This window comes from Phacochoerus africanus, chromosome 15 (assembly GCF_016906955.1).
Source record: "Phacochoerus africanus isolate WHEZ1 chromosome 15, ROS_Pafr_v1, whole genome shotgun sequence".
Classification (NCBI taxonomy): Eukaryota; Metazoa; Chordata; class Mammalia; order Artiodactyla; family Suidae; genus Phacochoerus; species Phacochoerus africanus.
In genome coordinates this window covers 54,629,610-54,649,877 of record NC_062558.1, presented here as the reverse complement: position 1 = coordinate 54,649,877, position 20,268 = coordinate 54,629,610, and the positions used below count along the sequence as shown (strand labels likewise).

Here is a 20,268-nt window from a genome sequence, read left to right as displayed (position 1 = left end):
ATATGTGTTGAAAATTTTATATTTTCAATTTTATATTTCTTTCAAAAGATTAAAACCTATACTTATTTTATTACCTTTTTTCTCCAGCTTAAAGTGTGGAAATAGTTACCGGTAAGAATTCCCAAAAATCCAGGTCTTAATCATATTTTAGTTAATTATATGCCTGGGATTTCCTAGTCTCTGGCTTAGCTAGAGGCTTCTGAAATTATGGAAGTAGGAATGGCAATAGGGAAATACTATATAAATGCACTCAAATTTTCCTGTAATGAACAGCCAGTATCTGAAAGGTTACACAGATTTCTGAGACAGATATTACATTAATATAATATGTAAATGTTGAGGAAGAACAAGGTCTTAACATGAAGAGAAAGTCATCAAACTTTTTAATCGATTACCAATACTTTGATTTATGCTGTACAAAAGCCTCAACTGTTGGGATCGCAAACAATGATACACTTTAAGAGATAGGATTTTCTCATTTCTGTCTTACTGGCATAAAAATGAAAACATAAAGATGATGTGGCCTTTCCACCTGATGAGTTTTTAGCTTCAGTGAAAAGTGCCCACTAGTCACCACAGTGGCTTATAACAATATGAATTAGGAACAATTGGAATTAAAAGACTATTATAGAGATTTTTAAACCTTGACTTTTTTTGGACAGGCTCATTATATATGTCTTTTGCTTTGCTTTGCTTTGCTTTGTAGTTACCAGCTGACAAGTGGATACAAGCCTGCCCCAATGGACCTGAGCTTTATCAAACTCACCCCATCTCAGGAAGCGATGGTGGACAAACTGGCAGAAAATGCTCATAACGTGTGGGCCCGAGATCGAATCCGGCAGGGCTGGACCTATGGCATCCAACAGGTACATAGGAACAGAGATCTCCAGCACATTGGCTGACGTTGATTTAAAGGGGAATTAGCGTAATTTGTAACTGGGGTGATTAAATCATGACTGTTGTAAAACCCACCTCGTATGGTTATCTTAATGTTCATATGCACTGCAGCACCTGTTCAGCCCTGGACACAAGAAGTCAGACCACCTTCGGTCTGGTTGTTACCGTGAGGGCAGAGTGAACATCACCGGACCACTGATGTATAATCTCTGTCTCCAAAATTGTGGCATCTCTCTCTCCAAAATTGTCTTTTAGGAGAAACTTCTGACATATGAGAAGATTGAGGTACACTAATAATAAAAGAGGTCCATGACTTCTGATTTAAAACCCCTGGGGCAGGATGAATTTCAGAATCCAGGTATTTCTTGATTTTCAGAATGGTGACATGAGTATGTGACCTAGCGCACCCCACAGCAGACTAGTGGAAATGACCCTTGTCATGCCATGTAGGCGTGATGGTACTGGGAGGGAGAAACGAACACTGTCACCAGCCTGGCATCAGTTCAGACCGTGTTTTGTCACCAATTGAGTTTTTGCTCAACTTAGTAAAAAATGATCTTTCAGAGTTTTGGATTTCAGAATCATGGATCTCTATCGGTGGTGGCTCACAGGAGTAATTAAGAGTCATTGGGTACATATTGAGGCGGCATAGCACAGCAATTACAAAAAATGTTTAGCCTTGCCTCTTAGTGACTGTGTGACCTTGAGGAGGTTACTTAAATTCAGTTCTCTCTGTGCCACTGTTTTCCTCCTCACTAAATTATTGAGCCTCAAAAAACAGATGCATAAAAAAGGCTTACACCAGTACATGGCACCTAACAGATACTATAGAACAGTTGGCTATTATTATTAGATGCCAGACACTATGCCTAGAATTTCACATTATTTTCTTCTTTAACTCTTGCGATAGTTCCTGAAGGATGAACAGTTTTTATTCTCAAGTCACATATGACGTTATGACGTGCTGGGAACTTTAGAGCAGTTTGTCCAATGCTACACAGGTTACAGGACCAGGCCGAGATTGAGCCTTTTCCCTCCAGACCCCACATTGTTCTTTTCTTTTTCACACGGCTTCTCACCAGCTCCCCTTGGGTGGTGCCTTTACTTAAAGATTTTCAGGAATTGGGAGTTCCTGTCGTGGCATAGAGGAAACGAATCCCACTAGGAACCATGAGGTTGCAGGTTCGATCCCTGGCCTTGCTCTGTGGATTAAGGATCCGGTGTTGCCGTGAGCCGTGGTGCAGGTCACAGACGTGGCTCGGATTTGGTGTGGCTGTGGCGTAGGCCAGCAGCTACAGCTCCAATTAGACCCCTAGCCTAGGAATCTCCATATGCTGCGGGAGCGGCCCTAGAAAAGGCAAAAAGACAAAAAAAAAAAGTGGATGGTTACTTATAAGCTTAGGTTGTAAATCAGTATAAAGGTGAAATGTTGGTTTGAAAATTACATTTCCAAAATCCTTCTGAGCCGGTGACCTTTGTCATTTGGAAGGCTAAAGAAAATTTGTGTAGCCTTGATTTGTCTCATAAAAGGATAAGGTATTTTTATATTGAATTAAACTGGTTGTAACTGATGAGACTGTCCACATAAGCATTTGTGTGTATGTGTGGGTGTGTATGTGTGGGTGTGTTGTAGATGAGTGTATGTGTTGTGTGTATAGTTGCGTTTATGTGTTTCTTTGTGTTTGTGTGGATGTGTGTGTGTGTGTGTAGGGGTGTGTGTTGTAGATGTGTAGATATGTGTGTGGGGGGGTGTTTGAGATGTGTGAATGTGTTTGTGTGTGTGGTTGTGTGTGTGTGTGTGTACACCTGAACCTTATACCAAGGGAGGGATGAGGAGTTCCCATTGGCTCTCTGGCAAGGGGCGCTCACTTGTGCAGATGGCATGGCTCTGTGGGACAGACCAGGACCCCTGGTGCCCACCTCTTCCTGGAGGGTGCTCCTTTCTCGTGCATGGGTTCACCTCATGAAAACACAGGGCTCTGTCTGAACTGGCCAAAGCTCTCCTTTGACCCATTTCTCCATTCCCTCTCCCAGCTCCCACCCCATCCCTCCACCGCTTTCCCCACTGATAGCACAGGTTTTGCTGGGTTAGCTGAATGAGCATGGTCTTTACTTTTTCATCACCCTCTTCTTAACATCACTTGGTTCTGAAGGAGATCGTCAACTCCCTGAGAGCAGGCATTTGCTTGGGTTCCTCTTCCCCACTGACAACACAGGTTTGTTGGGTTATCTGAATGAGCGCTGTCCTTACTTTTTCATCACCCTCTTCTTAAGATCATCTGGTTCCAAATTAGATTGTAAACTCCCCAAGAGCAGGCATTTGCTTGAGTTCCCTCTGCTCCGTCTCTCTTGCACCCTTGATTTCAAGCACTCGTATGCATGGAAACCCAGGGCAGCTCCTTTAACAGTCAAGACTCCCAGGACCCCATTTCCAGAGTGATCCTCAGAGGCTTCTGATTTCTATATGGGAAAAGTCGTGGGGCAGCAACCATGCTGGAAGAGGAGAATGCTGGGTAATATGTCTTTAAGCTTCGTTGGCAGGGTGGGCACTCTGCTGATGTTCCTTGTTTTATTTGAGGGTGGCTTTGGGGGAGGAGGTTCCTTGACAAGCAGCCCAGATGACTTGGTCTCCAGGTGTCCATAGATGGTCATGGAGTCACAATAAGGTACAGATTTGCTGCGGGGGGAGGGGGGCGTGAAGTAGGAAACGGTTGCCTTTGCTCCCACCCAGCCAGCACAAACCTTGTCCATCACATAGCTTATTTTTTAGAGGTTTGGGGATGTCCACAGCCTCCCCATTCTTCCTGCTAAGGTAAAGTGAGAATTGAGGATGCCTTGTGAAAGATGTAAAGTTTGACCAAACCTGCAGCAGGGAGTGAAAGGAAAGAAGTAATTTCTTAAGTGTTAGAGCCCTAAAGTCTTGCAACAATTGGTACATCTCTGCCTCCCATGAGAGTAAGTTTTGTACTTAGTCTTCAGCTGGGTATCCTTTTGCTGAGATCATGAGATAGCTTCTCGTTTGGTCAACTCTATTTTAATCACATTTTATTTTAAATTTTTTTATTTTACTTTATGGCCACATCCACGGGCATATGGAAGTTCCCAGGCCAGGGAATGAATCCGAGCCTGCCATCTACGCTACAGCTGTGGCAATGCTGGATCTACGCTACAGCTGTGGCAATGCTGGATCCTTTAACCCACTGCGCAGGGCTGGAAATCAAACCCACACCTCCACAGCAACCTGGGCTGCTGCAGTCAGATTCTTAACCCACTGTGCCATGGCAGGAACTTCTTTAATCACATTTTAAGCTTGGAGCCTCTTGTATAAAAGGCAAATTGTGAGGTTTGTTATTTCAGTACTCCCAGTGCTACCTGGTTTCACCAGTTGTTGGAGCCAAATTAATGCATTTTTTTCCAACTCTTTGAGGCCATGGGATGGCCTTCTATGCACTGACTTTTCTCTGAAGAAGGAACAGCAACCTACTGTTTTCCATTGGCTCAGAAATCAGATGACAGGTACTAATTAAGCTCTTCTTATAACAAAGACCTGTCAGGCAAGTTGGCAAGAAAATGATGTGTTCTCCAAGTTAGCCCATGGCGGATGGAAGGCGGTTATTTCGATCCTTAAAGCTGGCTTTTGTTATTGCTTTTACTTTTACCTTTTGTGCTCAGGGAGAGGGTTTCCTTTAAATGGATGCAGTCATTTGATTAACCCTTTTATACCAGTAGTATTTCAGTAGCTCCTGCAGCCTGTGATGACAAAGGGAAGGTGGAAGGCACAGTGTCAACTTTGGGACATTTTTTATACTTTGATGTCTTTGGTGGCTGTCTCATTTCCAAAGGCGGTGGGTGGTGCTTTGATGATCTGGTGCCTTTTGTCTTCCCACAGGATGTAAAGAATAGAAGAAATCCTCGCCTCGTTCCCTATGCCCTTCTAGATGACCGAACCAAGAAATCAAATAAGGACAGCCTCCGAGAGGCTGTGCGCACACTGCTGGGGTACGGCTACAACCTGGAGGCGCCCGATCAAGATCATGGTATTTTCATCTTACTGGATTCTCCTCCCATTGTAAACTGATGTCATTCTTTAAAGCCAAGTGTATAAAAGAAGGGGAGAGTAAAAGCTAGAGTCCCTCAGTCTAAGCATGTAGATTAGGCCAGTGGCTTGGAGCACGTTTGTCCTGAAGGACCCTTTAAGGATTAGATCATCTCTCAGTAGAGTGGCTCAGGCCTGTGGTGATTCTGAAGGGGGAGGAGATGGATTTACCTTCCCAAAGACTTTGAGGGAACAGTTAACTCTGTGCTTCTGATACTGACCCCAACACCCATCCCATCCCTCTTGCTCTCTTTCAAAAGAGATGCTGTGGAGGCTTGGGTTTAATCTCCAACTGGTGCAGTGGGTTAAAGGAGCTGACGTTGCCACATCTGTGGCATAGGTTGCAGCTGCAGCTCATATTTGATCCCTGCCTGGGAAGTCCCATATGCCGTGGGTGCAGCCATAAAAAAAAAAAAAAAGAATTATATGTGATAAAGTTCATTCTACAAATATTTATTCTACAAATACCACCATGCTAGGTGCTTTTAATCTGTTAAACAGGCAAAACTTCCGGCTTTGTGGAACTTAAGCTTGTTTGTGTGTTTTTAAGACCTGTGGAAACATGCCTTTGCTGAAATTATAATTTGAAACTTAATAAATAACCAAACAGGACGTTTATTACAAAAAAAAAGAACTTGTTTTAGTTGTTTGTGGGAGTAAAGCTATAGTGAGAGCTGGTGTTTCCCAAACCTTCACTATTTATACTCTTGCTCATTGGCAATATTAATTAATTCATGCAATATTTTGCTGGAAGGAAAACACTCTAAAATAGGCACTTGATAAATATGTGGTGAATAAATGTGGTTTATTTATTTATTGGCCACACTCAGAGCATATGGAAGTTCCACGGCCAGGGATCAAATCCACACTGTTGCAGTGACATTGCTGAATCCTCAGTGGGTTCACCGAGCCAATAGGGCACTCCCTTAATGGGTTTTTAAAGGTTTCATAAAGAACGCATTTCCTTTAAATAATTATTTTTAAGAGTATGGTGTGAGACGATCAACTCCTTAATCCTTTGCTCCTGAAGTTTAAATTGGTATAAATATCCATATTTTAAAGCTGGCAAAAATGACATGAGTCTAGGATGTTACATTGTATAATTTTGGATAGAAAGTTTTTAAAATCTGTGTCAGATAGTCTCTCATGACTAATATGTTCAGAATAGCATCTGTGCATAAGAATTCAGCCTGAAGTAGTAATAATAGGTAGTATTTATATAGAGCTTATCATGTCTAATAAGTGCTTATAAGATCTTCACAAGTATTATTTAATCTTTACAGTAACTCTTCAAGGATGGTCTGTGTATTATGCTCACTTTTCAGATGAAGAAGCTGAGATTGAGAGACTTCTGTGTCTTCTCATTTACTGAATGAGAGAGGCAGTTTCTTAGCCCCAGAGCTCAGTGCTTTGAATTGAATCAGTGTGTAGTTAGCATCTCAACAGCTCTTAGTACTTACTGAATCCTTATATTTGCTGCAAATAAAATTAGATATCTACTTTTAACAATAATATCTATAATCATAATGTAATTTCTTGTTTAGCTTGAGGTCAGCTTTATAGCAACAAATATTTGGTAGAGTCTTACTTTTTCTCATCCGACTGTTATATTTTTTATTAAAGTATAGTTGATTTACAGTTTTGTGCCAATTTCTGCTGTACAGCAAAGTGACCTAGTCATACGTGTATATACATTCCTTTTCTTATATTATCTTCCGTCATGCTCTATCCCAAGAAACAGAACATAGTTCCCTAAGCTGTACAGCAGGACCTCATTGCTTCTCTATTCTAAATGTAATAGTTTGCATCTACCAACCCCAAACTTCCAGTCCCTTCCACTCCCTCACCTGTCCCCCTTGACAACCACAAATCTGTTCTCTATGTGGTAGACTCTTATTTTGAAGCAGGTACTACTAGGTATACAGGATACAGAAAACATGCCTGTCTTAAAGTGCTTGCCGTCCACATGACTCTTGGGATGGAAGTAAACAATAAAGCCTTCTAAACCAAGACATAACCATTGGGAAGAGTTCTACACCTGCTTGGTGTAGAATAAGCCTTCAGTGCTAATTGTTGTTTTAAAATAATTTAAAATCAAGGTATTATTTACACATCATAGAATGCATAGTTCTTCAGTGTTCAATTTGTTACATTTTGATAGTTGTATAGACAAGAGGAACCAGTACCCAAAGCAACATGTGAAACATTTTCTTCATCACAGAAAGTTCCCTCTATCCCTGAAAAGTAACCGCTGTCTAAATTCTATCATCATAGATTAATTTTGCCCCTTCTTATACTTTGCATGAATGTAACCACTGTAGTGTTTTATTTTTTATCTACCTTCTTTTGCTCAACATAACTACTTTTATGATCCTCCATGTCTTTATATGTATCACAGAGTAGCATTCTGTTCTACTAATAAACCACAATTTTTTATCCATTCTTGTTGATATAGATTTGGGTTGTTTGTAGTTTTTGACTATTATGAATAAGACTACTATGAATATTTGTAGACTAGTCTTTATGCAGATTTATACTTTCATTTCTTTTAGGGTAATAGAAGTAAAATTTCTGCATCATAGGATAAATGTACATTTCACTTTACAAGAAACTTTCAAATAGTTCTGCTGATTTACCCCCATGACCAATATAAGAGGGAACAATTGCTCCTACATCCTGGCTAAAGATTGGTAATGAATCTTTCTGATTTTAGCTCTTCTAGTAGATGTGAAATCATATCTTATCATAGTTTCAATAAAGTTGGCACCTTTGTAGATACCTGTTGACCCTTCTGTACTATTGATCTATATGTCTATCCTTAAGTAAATAGGTCACCTTGATAAAAAAAATCTTAAGATCAGGTTAGGTCAGTCCTCTAACTTCTTTATTCTTTTTTAAGTTTTTTTTCACTCTCCTTTCTCCTTTGCATTTCTGTATACATTAGATTCAGCTTGGGAATTTGATTTTGATAGAATTATAGTTGAATTTTAAATTTGTGGAAAATCAGCATTTTAACAATACATAGGCTCCCAATTCATAGATAGGGTACATTTCTCCATTTATTTTGGTCTTCTGCAGTTTATTTCAAAACTGTTTTGTTGCTTTCAGAGTAGAGGTCTTATCTATTATCTGTTACATATGTCAGATCTTTTGAAACTATTTTTCATTGTACTTATATATTGATCTCATACCCTTGTGATCAGGCTGAAGTTATCTACCATTTCTTACTGTTTTGCTTTTTGTGAGTTTTTGTTGTTGTTGTTTGTAAATTCTGTAGGATTTTCTACCTACAACTATGAGGTCTACCAAAAAAAAAAAAAAGAAGAAGAAAAGAAAGAAAAATAGTTTTAACGGTTTCACTTTTCATGCCATTTTTGGTTTCTTGACTTACTGAACCTGTAAACAGTGGCACTGCTGAATAGAAATGGTGAGAGAAGCTGTCCTGCCTTATTCTTAACCCTAAGGGAAAGAATTTTCAATGTTTTACCACTAAGTATAATGTTAACTATAGGTTTTCTTTTATAAATGCCCTTTATCACATTGAAGAAATTCCTTTCTATTCCTAATTTATTGGGAACTTTTATCATGAAGGGGGTGCTGAATTTTGTCAGATGCTTTTTTTTGAAAATTTTTAAGATTGTATACTTTTCTACTTGATTCTGCTAACATTGTGAATAATTTTTTTTTTTTTTGGCCACGACTGTGGCATAAGGAAGTTCCTAGGCCAGGGATCGAGTCTGCACCACACTAGTAACCAGAGCCATAGCAGTAACGACACTGGATCCTTAAAACACAGCCATGAGGGATCTCCTAATATTGATTTTTTTAATGCTGAAACGAGTTTGCATTTCTAGGATAACTCTACTTGATCACGATACATTGTACTTTTTTGCATATAGCTGGATTCTGTTTGCTATTTTGTTAAGGATTTTTGCGCCTGTGTTCACAGGAATACTGATAATGTAATTTTTTTTTTCCTGTAATGTCTTTGTCAGATTTTGATGTCAGGGTAACACTGGCCTCATAAGTTAGGAAATGTTCCCTCCCTATTTTCTAAATTTGTGTTAGTTTTGTATATTCTTACATAAATGTTTTATGGAATTTATCATTGAAACCATTTGAGCCTAGGGTTTTATCCTTTAGGAAAAGTATTTGATTATGGATACAATTTCTTTAATGGCTTTGGGAGATATTTAGACTTTCTTATTTCTTCTGATGTCAGTTTTGATAAGTTACATTTTTTCAGTAAATTACTCCATTTAAATTACCACAGAGTTCTTCTAATGTCTTCTTGTCCCTTTAACGTCTGCAGGATCTGTAGTGGCACCTCTCTTCATTCTTGATATTGATAGTTTGATTTCTCTCTTTTTGCCATAATCAGTCTTACTAGGGATTTACTGACTTTATAAATATTTTAAAGAATTGATTAATCTTAATTTTGGGGTAAACTTTCAGATATGTGTTTATCTTCCCACATTACCAGTGGTGGATTATTATGAGTAAACTGTTACAGTTATGTGTGGCCACATCTTATATCCCCTTAGTGACCTTGGCATCCAGTGGAGAACTTCAGTCATTAGTCATAGGATTAAGAGCTCCTAGGTTCATGAACCCACACGCCCTTTTGTGATAACCTATTAAATGTACTACTTAATGAACAAGTGAATATTTCAGATGTGCAGTATATATTAATAAAAACTTGTGATAACATAGCCCAGTGTTTTTGCATACTTTTAAATTTTTTGATTCATGGAATTACTTTTGAGGCTCAGTGGAAACAAACCCAGCTAGTATCCATGAGGACACGGTATGATCCCTGGCCTCGCTCAGTGTGTCAAGGATGCTGCATTGCCATGAGCCGTGGTGTAGGTCACAGACACAGCTCAGATCCCATGTTGCTGCGGCATAGGCCAGCAGCTGTAGCTCCGAGTCAACCCCTAGCCCAGGAACTTCCGTATGCAGCAGGTATGGCCCTAAAAAAAAAAAAAATAATAATAATAATAATAATAATAACTCAACTACTCTATTAGGTACATGCCTAATATGACTATGATAAGCACCTAATAAGAGTCCTGTAAGTTTTTGCACTTCTTTCTAACTTTGTATTTCCTGACCTTTGTGTCTCCCTCAAGAGTATTAGATAAGAGAGATGACAATCTATATCTTTTCTGTTGGAAGGATATTATAAGGATAATAATAAAGGTTTGAGCGGGAAATTACCCATGGTTTTAGACTCTGACATATCAACCATTTGACACCCTCAAATTTTATTTTCATTCCTTCCCACATGAATATTATATATTGCATGTCTGAGTCTTAAGAAATATATTATTATCCATTCTTCCATTCCTTCCCCAGCTCTGCTTAATTTTAAACACTTTAGAAGTTATTTACTCGACATTTGTAGGTTTTTCCCACACCATTGCCTTCTGATACTCATTGAAAATTACATGGAGTACTGCTATTGTCAGGCCGACTCAGTTCTAAAGTTACAGATGACAGCCAGCTAATTAAAGAGGAAATAGGAAAGAAACAAACTCGCTGTATAGCTCAGAGAAGTGATTAATGATGGCTCTAACAATAACCTTGAGTCTTCAAGGAAATAGTTAATTATGGTCAATATATAAGGGGAATACATTTTACCCTGTACAGAGAAGTGTGCAGTATATACCAGAGAAAAATAATGCTGATTATATTTCAATGACTATTAATTATGGGCGTAAACTCTGTCGGGTACATCCGATATATTCATTTTTAGTGAGAAGTATATTATAAGATGATGCTAGATGAGATGTTACTTCGATGATACACAGTGTTTTATACTATTTACAACCATAATATAATTTTCTCTTGTTAACCCCTCTGTGAGGCAATGTTTACTCTCTTATGGTTACCTAATTTCTTGTGGCCTATGTGAACTTCAAGAAGAAAGAAAAAAGCTTATATTTACTAAATCCATCTTTCAGTTTCATGTTACTACCATATTTCAAAGCATCCCTATTCCCATTTGATTTTAATACATTGCTGTGTTATTGAACATCTGCTATGCCTAGTTCTGGGGATTCAAAAGTCAGTGAAACAGTTTTGCCCACATGTGTCTTTTAGGATATGTAGGGAAGGTAGTCTGAATTGTCAACACCATTTTGCGGTGTAAACATAATGCCCAAGTATCACAACATAGAGGATTTAACCAGCTTGGTGGTGTCAGAGAAATCTTCATAAAGGAGGTATATTAATTATCTATTGCTGTGTAACAAACTTCCCCCTAAAATATAATGGCTCAAATCAACAAACCTTTACTATTTCAAAGTTTGTGTGGTTAGGAATTTGTAAGTGAGTTAGTCAGGTGGTTCTGGATAATGGCCTCTCTTGAAATTGCTATCAAGTTGGCCAGGGCTGCAGTCATCTGAAGACTTCAGTGGGGCTAGAAGATTTGCTTGTAAGACAGCTCACTTCCATAATTGTTGGTTAGAGGGCTCAATTCCTTTCTGGATGTTGGCAAGAGGCCTCAGTTCCTTGTTATATAGACCTCCTTATAGAGATCCTTGAGCATGGCAGCTGGCTCCCTCCAGAAAGAGTAATCTAAGAGAGAGTGCAAGGAGGAAATGCTTGTTACATTGACTTCTACTGTATTCTGTTAGTCGTAAGTGAATCACTAAATGCATCACACACTTAAGCCCACACTTCCTGAAGGGAAGTGTGACATAATATTTGGAGACATGTTTTAAAGCCATCAAAGCTAAGGTAAAATTTAGAGGAATCAGCCACATTCATGTTTTCCAGACAGAGATAATAGTATTTGTAAAGGCTTGGAGGTACAGGGCAGGATTACAAATGGCTTTGCATGGCCAATTGTAGAATGGAGTTTGAGAAGTAGGAGGAAATGAAGAGAAGGCAAGATTGAAACAGAACATTTTTCTGTTGAAAAGAATTACTATGTGGCTCTTTGGAGAATGGGCTGAATGTGAACAAAATTAGAGGTGAGGAGGACAGCAGTTAGGTGGCTATAAAAGAAGGTAGATAGGTTGTTGAAAGCCTGATCTTAGTCAATACTGTGAGTAGAAAGAGTAGGAAAGGACAGATTCATTTGACATTTAGAAATAGAATCAGTGGAAGGATAAAGAAGGTGTCTGGGATGGTTTCGGGATTGGCAAATGTCGAGTACTGCCACATTCACTGAGAACACAGGAATTGGAACAGATAGCGATGGGGAATTGGAGAGATTCTGAGTTTGAATTTTAACATGTTGAGTTTGAGATGCCTGTGAGACAACTAGACAGAGATGTAAAGACCCAATTGTGTATATAAATATAAAGGTGAAGCTATCACTAGAGAGAAAAAGAGGGTTAAAATTTTTGTGTTTTTAATCAGCAAAACTTGGACATTTTTAAATGCTAAGAAAAAGAACCAGAGGAAAGGGAGATGTTGAAAATGAAAGAGAGGAATTTGATGAGGTGTGATCTCTCAGGAGGACTGGGGTAGGAGTGGGAGGATGAAATTCATGACATGTGTGAAGGGATTAGCCTTGTACAGAGGGAGAACACATGCACCCCTAAGTTTCATAGGAAAGAGGTAAGGGTTAAAAGAATGCAGAAAACTCTGTTATGGAAAATCAGGAAGAAGCTGAGAGAATTCTTACTGTGCAGTTACTATTTTGTGTTGAAACATAAAATGAGGTTATTTGCTAAGAGGAAAAAATGAGAGAGGGTTGCTCTATGTTAGAAGCCTTGGAGAGAACAATAACAATGAATGTAGAATTCTAGGTTAACTTTTTTCCCTTCCACACTGTGTATGTACCATCCCATTGCCTTCTGGCCTCCATGTTTTCAAATGAGACATTAGCTGTTACTCTTAGGGAGGATCCTTGTATTTGATGTGTTGCTTCTTTCTTGCTGCTTTTCTGTTTTTGTCTTTCAGTAGTTTGACTATGATGTGTCTATTGTGGATTTCTTTGTTTATCCAACTTGGACTTTGTTGAGCTTCTTGGATCTGTAAATTAATGTTTTTCATCAAATTGAGAAAATATTTGGTCATTATTTCTTTAAACATCCTTTCTGCCCTTTTCTCTCCTCTCCTTCCCAGACTTCTGTTACATGTATGTTATTAGGCTTGATGTGTCCCCAGCCTCTGAGGCTTTCTTTATTTTTCTTCATTTTATTCTGTTTTTCATACTTGATGATACCAATGTATCTATCTTCAAATTCATTTTTTCTTTCTTCTGCCAGATCACATCTGTTTTTGAGTCCCTCTAGAGAGTTTTTAACTTCAGTTATTGTACTTTTAATCTGTAATTTCTGTTTTTTTAAGTAATTTCAGTCTCTTTATTGATATTTTCTATTTGCTAAAACATCTTTCTCATACTTTCCTTTAGTTCTTTAGACATGGGTTTCTTTTCATTCTTTCACTGTATTTGAAATAGCTAATTAAAATTATTTGTCTAATAAGTGCAATATCTAGGCTTCCTCAGTGACAATTTCTATTGACTTACCCCTGTATATATAAGACATACTTTCTTGTCACTTTGTATGACTCACTATTTTTGTCAAAAACTGGACATTTTAAATAATATAATATGGCATTGGATTCTCCCTTGCTCTGAGGTTTCTTACTATGCTTACTGTAATTATTGTTGTTTATTTGCTTAATGACTTTCCTTAACTAGTTCTTTAGGGTTTGTTTTGTCACATATTGCTACTAAGGTCTACTGAATCATTTTAATGGTCAAGTATTGATTATTTAGAGACTTACTTAAATGCCTGGTTTGTATGTGTTTTGCAGTCTTTGTTGAGGGAGGGGCTCTGTGTCCATGTTGGGATGTGGCTTTGACTCAAAACCAGGTATTCCCCACCTTAGCCTTCCCTTCTGGCTTTGGCAGAGGCTAATTTCAAAGATGAGAATTTAGGGCCTTCACAGACCTTTTCCTAAAATCACACACAGCCATGGGCATAAGCATGGCTTACAAGATCACTATGATTCTGTTGAAACTTTTCATGGCCTGCTATGGACATTTCATTCCCCAGATTTTCTTTTCAAATATTTTGGGCAGCTTGTTGTTTTCCTTGGCTGCTATTACCTCCTCAAGCAGCTGCAAAGGTATTAAAAAAATGCCTCTGATTATTTTCAACAAAAGTCTCCAGGAAGAGCATTGTTTGCACTGAGCAAGGTGTAAGTCAGTTCAAATAAAGATTAGTATTGCAAGTGAGATTTTCCAAAGAATTATGAGAAAGGTGAAATAATGATGGTTACCTGCGAATGGGTCTTTGAGGGGCTCCAACTCTGTTCTATCCACTCTAAAGGCTTCTAGTTTTCTGATTTTCACTTTAATTGAAGGACTTATGATTTCAGTGTATCTGGGAAGAAGGGAATAGCACTTAGAAAAGTTAAAACAGAACTAAGCTTTCCTACTGTGGCTCAGTGGAAATGAATCCAACTAGGACCTGTGAGGATGCGGGTTTGATCCCTGGCCTCGTTCGGTGGGTTCGGAATCCAGTCTTTCTGTGAGCTGTGGTATAGGTCATGGACATGGCATAGCCCAGCAGCCATAGCTCTGATTTGCTAGGGAGTTCCCATATGCCATGGGTGTGCCCCTAACGAGCAAACAAAACAAAACAAAAAACCCTACTAAGCTTGCTGTCCTTAACAAATGTTTGGCCATTTTTATTGAATAAACACTCGCCACATTGTTGCCAGCCTTTGTGTATTTTTCAGATCTCTGAAAAGTTGATTTTGACAATGTTTTTCCATTGTCCTCACTGCCTTTATGGAGAAGAGTAGTTTTGAAGGTCCATACTCTGTCATTCCTTCTGATATTGCTCAGCAGTAAAGATAAGAAATAGATGTTTCGTGGGATGAGACAGAGAACAGGGTGCAAAGAAATAGAAAGGTTACAGAGAAACATTAATGGTCCAGTAGAGGCTGGAGACTGTGAGTTAGTAATGGTGCCAGTCTGTTGTATGAATGTCTTTTCCGACAAGCTCAGCAGAACAAGCAGAGATGTTGAGAATGAAGATAGCGAAATTAGACAAAGATTGAGGTTAACAGCAGGTGAGGAGAAGAGTAATAGGGCAGGAAGGTATTGAAAGCTGTATAAATAAGGAACAGAAACCACAGAGGAAGTTAATGAGTAAAAAGAGTGAATGTGTTTGAAATAAGTAAATGAGAAAACTGGAAAGAAAAAAAAGTGATCAGAAGATGGCATTTTACGAATTTAGAGAGAGAGAATCATTGATAGTTGATTAACAAGGTTCAGTCTTATTGAAGTTATATGAGTAATGAAAAGCGAGGCTGATGGAGTTTAATCCACAATGGAGAGACCAAGATGCTTTTTTGTTGTTGTTGTTCACTAGGTGTGTCCTAGAATCCTATAGCATGCCTACCATAGTAGGAATTAAATTGATCTATATGGAAAATACATAAAGAAGGTTCATTTTCCAATTGGAGCAATTAGTGAAGGGAGAAAATGGTTTCTGAGTTAGCTGTTGAGGGGATCAAAATGCCAACAAGTAGAGATTAGTGGGAAAAGGGCATTCTTGCCAAAGGGGAAGTATAAATGATGTAATTAGGTATAAAGAACTGAGTGAAGATTGATTGTTAGTTATGCTAAATTATAGAGTATAAGTGGAGAGAGAACAGCAGTAGATGGAGGCAGATGAATTAGGGTAAAATGGGAAATATCTTAAAAACCCAGCTAAGAAATGTGGTGGATTTGTATGAGGAGTTCCAGCCCCAGGATGTTTTAAAGCAAAAGCTTGATGTGTAATCAGAATTTACAATAGCAATATAACTATGGCAACAGTGGGAAGGAACAGGTTGGAGGGGAGAGTGCTTGGAGGTAGAGAGACCAGTTGGGAGGCTTTGGGAAAATGGTGATCTTCAGAACAAGGATGGTGAAAATGAAAATTAAAAGATAGATGTGAGAGATTTTATGGAATAAAGCAAAATATGTCTGGTGATTGTCAAGATAGGATTTAAAACATTAATTTTTAATTGCTATGCTGCTCTTGCTGACACTAAAAAATTTAAGGGCATAACATTTTTGATAAAGTCAAATGTAACCTTATGTAATTAGTCAGGATTATAATTTATTTTCTATTCCAGAGTGAATATGAATTCAGTATTTGAATTACACTATCTTTGGAGTATAGCTATAAATAATGTTTTAAAACATTTGAAAAAGTGACTTATTCATTACAAGGTTTTATCAAAGTTTGCATTGCCAACTTAGCAGTTACACCAGGGGTTAAAAGGATGACGGGTTAACATCAATATTTTTTTAAAAAATTATTATATAAATATACCTAAATTATTTTAGATATGTGTAAGATTTTTGAAGAGACTACCTTGCCTTCCTTCACAGTTTATTATAACATAATTTTAGTACATTATTAGATCTTGACTGCCCTCTAGTGGTAGCCATCTTTTAAATGTAGGGTTTGGAGTACAGAGTGTATAGATATTTTAAGTCCTCTTTTTAAAAGTTTTATTGAAGTATAGTTGATTTACAAGGTTGTGATAATTTCTACTGTACAAAAAAATGATTCAGTTATACATGCACACACATCCATTCTTTTTCATATTCTTTTCCCACATAGATTATCACAGAATATTTGGTATAGTTCTCCGTGTTATATACAGCAGGTCCTTATTGGCCAGTCATTCCATATACCTTAGTGTGTACATGCCAATCCCAAACCTCCAATTCATCCCACTCCCACCCATCTGTCCCCTTTGGTAACCATAAGGTTGTCAAAGTCTGTGAGTTTGTTTCTCTTCTACAAATAAGTTCATTTGTTTCCTTTTTTTTTTTTTTTTTTTAAGAATAGTTGTTGGTGTTTGCCCTCTCATTGTTAGGAACACAATATGGTATCAGACCTTACCCTTAATCTTAAAGTTAATCATGGTTGTTAAAGGCATAAATCCTGAATTTCTTCTTTGAGCCTTATAAATTGCAGTAGGAATATATCTGCTAACTGTTCAATTTTTAAATTGTCAAATATTCTTATATTCCTTATAACAATATAGCAATTATTTGTGTAACATACCTAACATGAGCTGGGATTGCCTACCAAATGTGTGAACATAGAAGGTTTAAAACCAAGGAATGCATGCCTAGGGGTGAGTTCTAAACCTTTGACAGTGGTGCTAGTGATGAGCTATTTGCCTGGCCTCCTATGTTCAGGACTCAAGAGAATTTTTGCTCCTACATTCAATTCAGCAGTTATTTATAGGGCAGCTACTTTTGTCCAGCTGCTTGATGCTCTGGGGCATGCAAAAGAAATGTGTTGCATTTTTAAAATTATTTTTTATTTTTATTTTTTATTGGGTCTTTTTTTTTAAATATGTGGATCCAGATTTTCATTTAGTATTAGTATTTTATCAAGGAACAGAATGCTCAACTGCTAATATTAAAATGTGCTCGCATTTCTTGAGCACACTCTGTATGTTTGTGGAGTCCAGTGTCCTAGAAACATAAACCGGTAAAAGGACCTGAGTTTTTCAGAAGTTTAGTTTTCTAAAAAGCTGAAGTTTCCATACTTAGGAAATTGGGAGTTGAGTCTGTTAGTGCATACTGGAATAAGTATGATTTTATTTTCAAACGTTGACATAACTAAAAATAAGGGTGGCCTAGCTGTTAAGAATCTGGCGTTGTTCTCACTGCTGTGTCTTAGTCCTTGCTGTGGTCCAGGTTTGATCCCTGGCCCAGGAAGTTCCTTATGCTGCAGGTGTGGCCAAAAAATAAAATTTAAAAAGGATAAATATGTGAGAGCATTTTATTTTCGTGAAAAGTAGTCTCCCAATATTTGTGTATTTCCTAGCTCATATTCTGACCTCTTAGATTAGTTTAGGGAAGACTACAACCATGGTTTAAGGAAGCATTGGGTGAGTGTGCTGTTTCTAGAGGAAAATACTAATGCTGAAAATGTGGCTTTTCCTATTTTTTTTAAAGTATTGCTGCATCTGGAACTATTTTCTTAATAGTTAATTTATTTTGTCCTCAAAAAAGTGGTTTACTGTTATATCTTTCAAAAATAATTCAGTTATTAAGTAATAGACATGAGAAATATTTTTTGGCCACGCCTATGGCATGTGGAAATTCCCGGGCTAGGGAGTGAACCTGAACCATGGTAGCAACCCTAGCCACAGCAGTGACAATGCCAGATCCCCAAACCCTGGGCTACCAGGGAACTCCTGGCATGAGAATTTTTTACCCTTCACCAAAAAAATGTTTTTTTCTTTCAAGACCCTTTCCACTGCCAACTTGAATGCATCAAAAGCAAACTTTTCAGAAAATTTTGTGCTATCTGCTCCATATGGTGGTATAAATGTCTCATTTTAAAACTTATTCATATTCATCAATTTATTTATTCTTCAGCAAGATGTTTGGATGTATTGCATGATATGAGTGTATGAAATGTGAGGTTATTACTGGGAACACAGAGATTTGCTTGGAGCAGACAGATTCTTAGGCATGAACATGTGTGTGTGTGTATGGGGAAAAGTGAAAAAACAAAACATTGCTCCTTCAGAAACTTAACCGAGCTTTTGGAAGGTCTGTCATCAGATGCAGTTCATCTACATGCTCTATGATCATCACAGATATCATCAAAAGGCAATAATTCATCATTTTATTAACTCCTATTATATGCTGGGACTTCTTAGTTCTTTTTATTTTTTATTTTTTTTAATTCTCTCTAAATTGTTAAAGATGATCTGACTCCCAGCTAGTTAGTGGCAGAGCCACTTCAAACCTGAGTCTATCTAACTCTAAACTTAGCCTTCTTAATGTGCATAACTCAGGCAAATATAGAAATAAAAGACTATTCAAAGGAAAATTGACAAAATTCTTTTTGTGGGGAAGTGGCAGGCCCATGCAAGGTAGGTAGGACCATTGATTGGAACAATTTTTCTGGAGGTCAGTTTGGCAAATATGTATGTTAAAAAATTAAACAGGTACCTTTTGAGCAACAATTAATCTTCTAGGTATTTAAACCAAGGAAATAATTTTCAAACTCTGCAGAGGCACACATTAGGATTATAGCATTATATACAAAAATAAACACTTCCCAGTAAGGGATTGGTTAATTAAATGGCTAAAGAGACGTACAAGACAAGAGTGTTCCCCCACTTTAATGATGAAAATTTATTGTATAGTAAAAAGATATGATTGATGAACATGTGTGTTGTGTAAAATCAAATACCATAATGTATTTATGTGTGCAAATACACATAGTCGACATATGGAAAGGTGTTCACCATGTTTTTTGTTGTCGTTGTTGTTTTTCTGACTTGATAGAGATTGCTTATTTTAAAAAAGAGCGATGGGAAATTCCCATTGTGGCTTTTGCTCAGTGGGTTAAGAAACTAACATAGTCTCCACAAGGATACTGGTTCGATCCCTGGCCTCATTCAGTGGGTTAAGAATCTGGCATTGCTTCAAGGTACAGCGAAGGTCACAGATGTGGCTCAGAACCATTGTTGCTGTGGCTGTGTTGTAGGCCAGCAGCTGCACTTCTGTATGCCACAGGTGCAGCTGTGAAAAGAAAAATGAAAGGAGGAGAGGTGACCTAATTGTGTGTTTACGGCAATCTTTAGAGTTTATCTCAATTACTTTTATTTATTTGGTCATATCAGCAGTTAAGCTTTTATTGAACTTTTATTATTTACGAGGTCTTTCCTAACTCTTAAGAACAGATGAGAACTAATATTTAACCGGTACCCACAAGCTATGCCAGCTACTGGAGGCAAAGTGGAAAGAGCAGAGGATGTAACATTTAGCAGCTGCCAAATTCCAGCATTTGTTGGTTGTGTGACTCTGGTCACTTAAATGTCCTTCTCTGTGTTCACCCCTGATCTTAGCAGAGCTGACCACGTCCTTTGATAACCGTTCAGTGGACCCATGTCCCCAGACGCTGTGATTTCCTAGGAGGCAGCATTGCACTCCTGGCACACTGTGGCTCATGTGCAGCTCATTTCCTAAGATATGTTTCCCTTTGCACCACACGTTTATTTATTTATTTTTTTTGTCAGATCTCTTTAACACAGCATTTGTATGTTCTAGCACAGTCAAGGCATGGCATAGTGGAAAACATGCCCTTCAGTGTCCAGTCTGGGAAATTTATCAGTGGTTACCTTTCTCTGCTAATGCATAGCACATGCTCCCTCTATCTCTCTTTCTCTCTTTGCCTCCTCCCTCTTCCTCACTTCCTGGCTGCTGCTTCCCTTTTCTCTCCCACCCGCAGATGTCTGTTTCTTATGCAGAACAGTTTCAACCTCTT

At 38.0% G+C, this 20,268-nt stretch overlaps 1 protein-coding gene across 2 annotated transcripts in view; it reads left to right on the top strand.

Moving 5' to 3' along the window:
• RYR2 (ryanodine receptor 2) overlaps positions 1–20,268 on the top strand; it is a 775,249-nt gene that overhangs the window by 469,765 nt on the left and 285,216 nt on the right. For both annotated transcript variants that reach the window (XM_047762364.1, XM_047762363.1), the window contains 2 exons: positions 707–866; positions 4,787–4,934. In XM_047762364.1, coding sequence (XP_047618320.1) covers positions 707–866; positions 4,787–4,934 — 308 coding nt within the window. The remainder of the gene's footprint in view (positions 1–706; positions 867–4,786; positions 4,935–20,268) is intronic.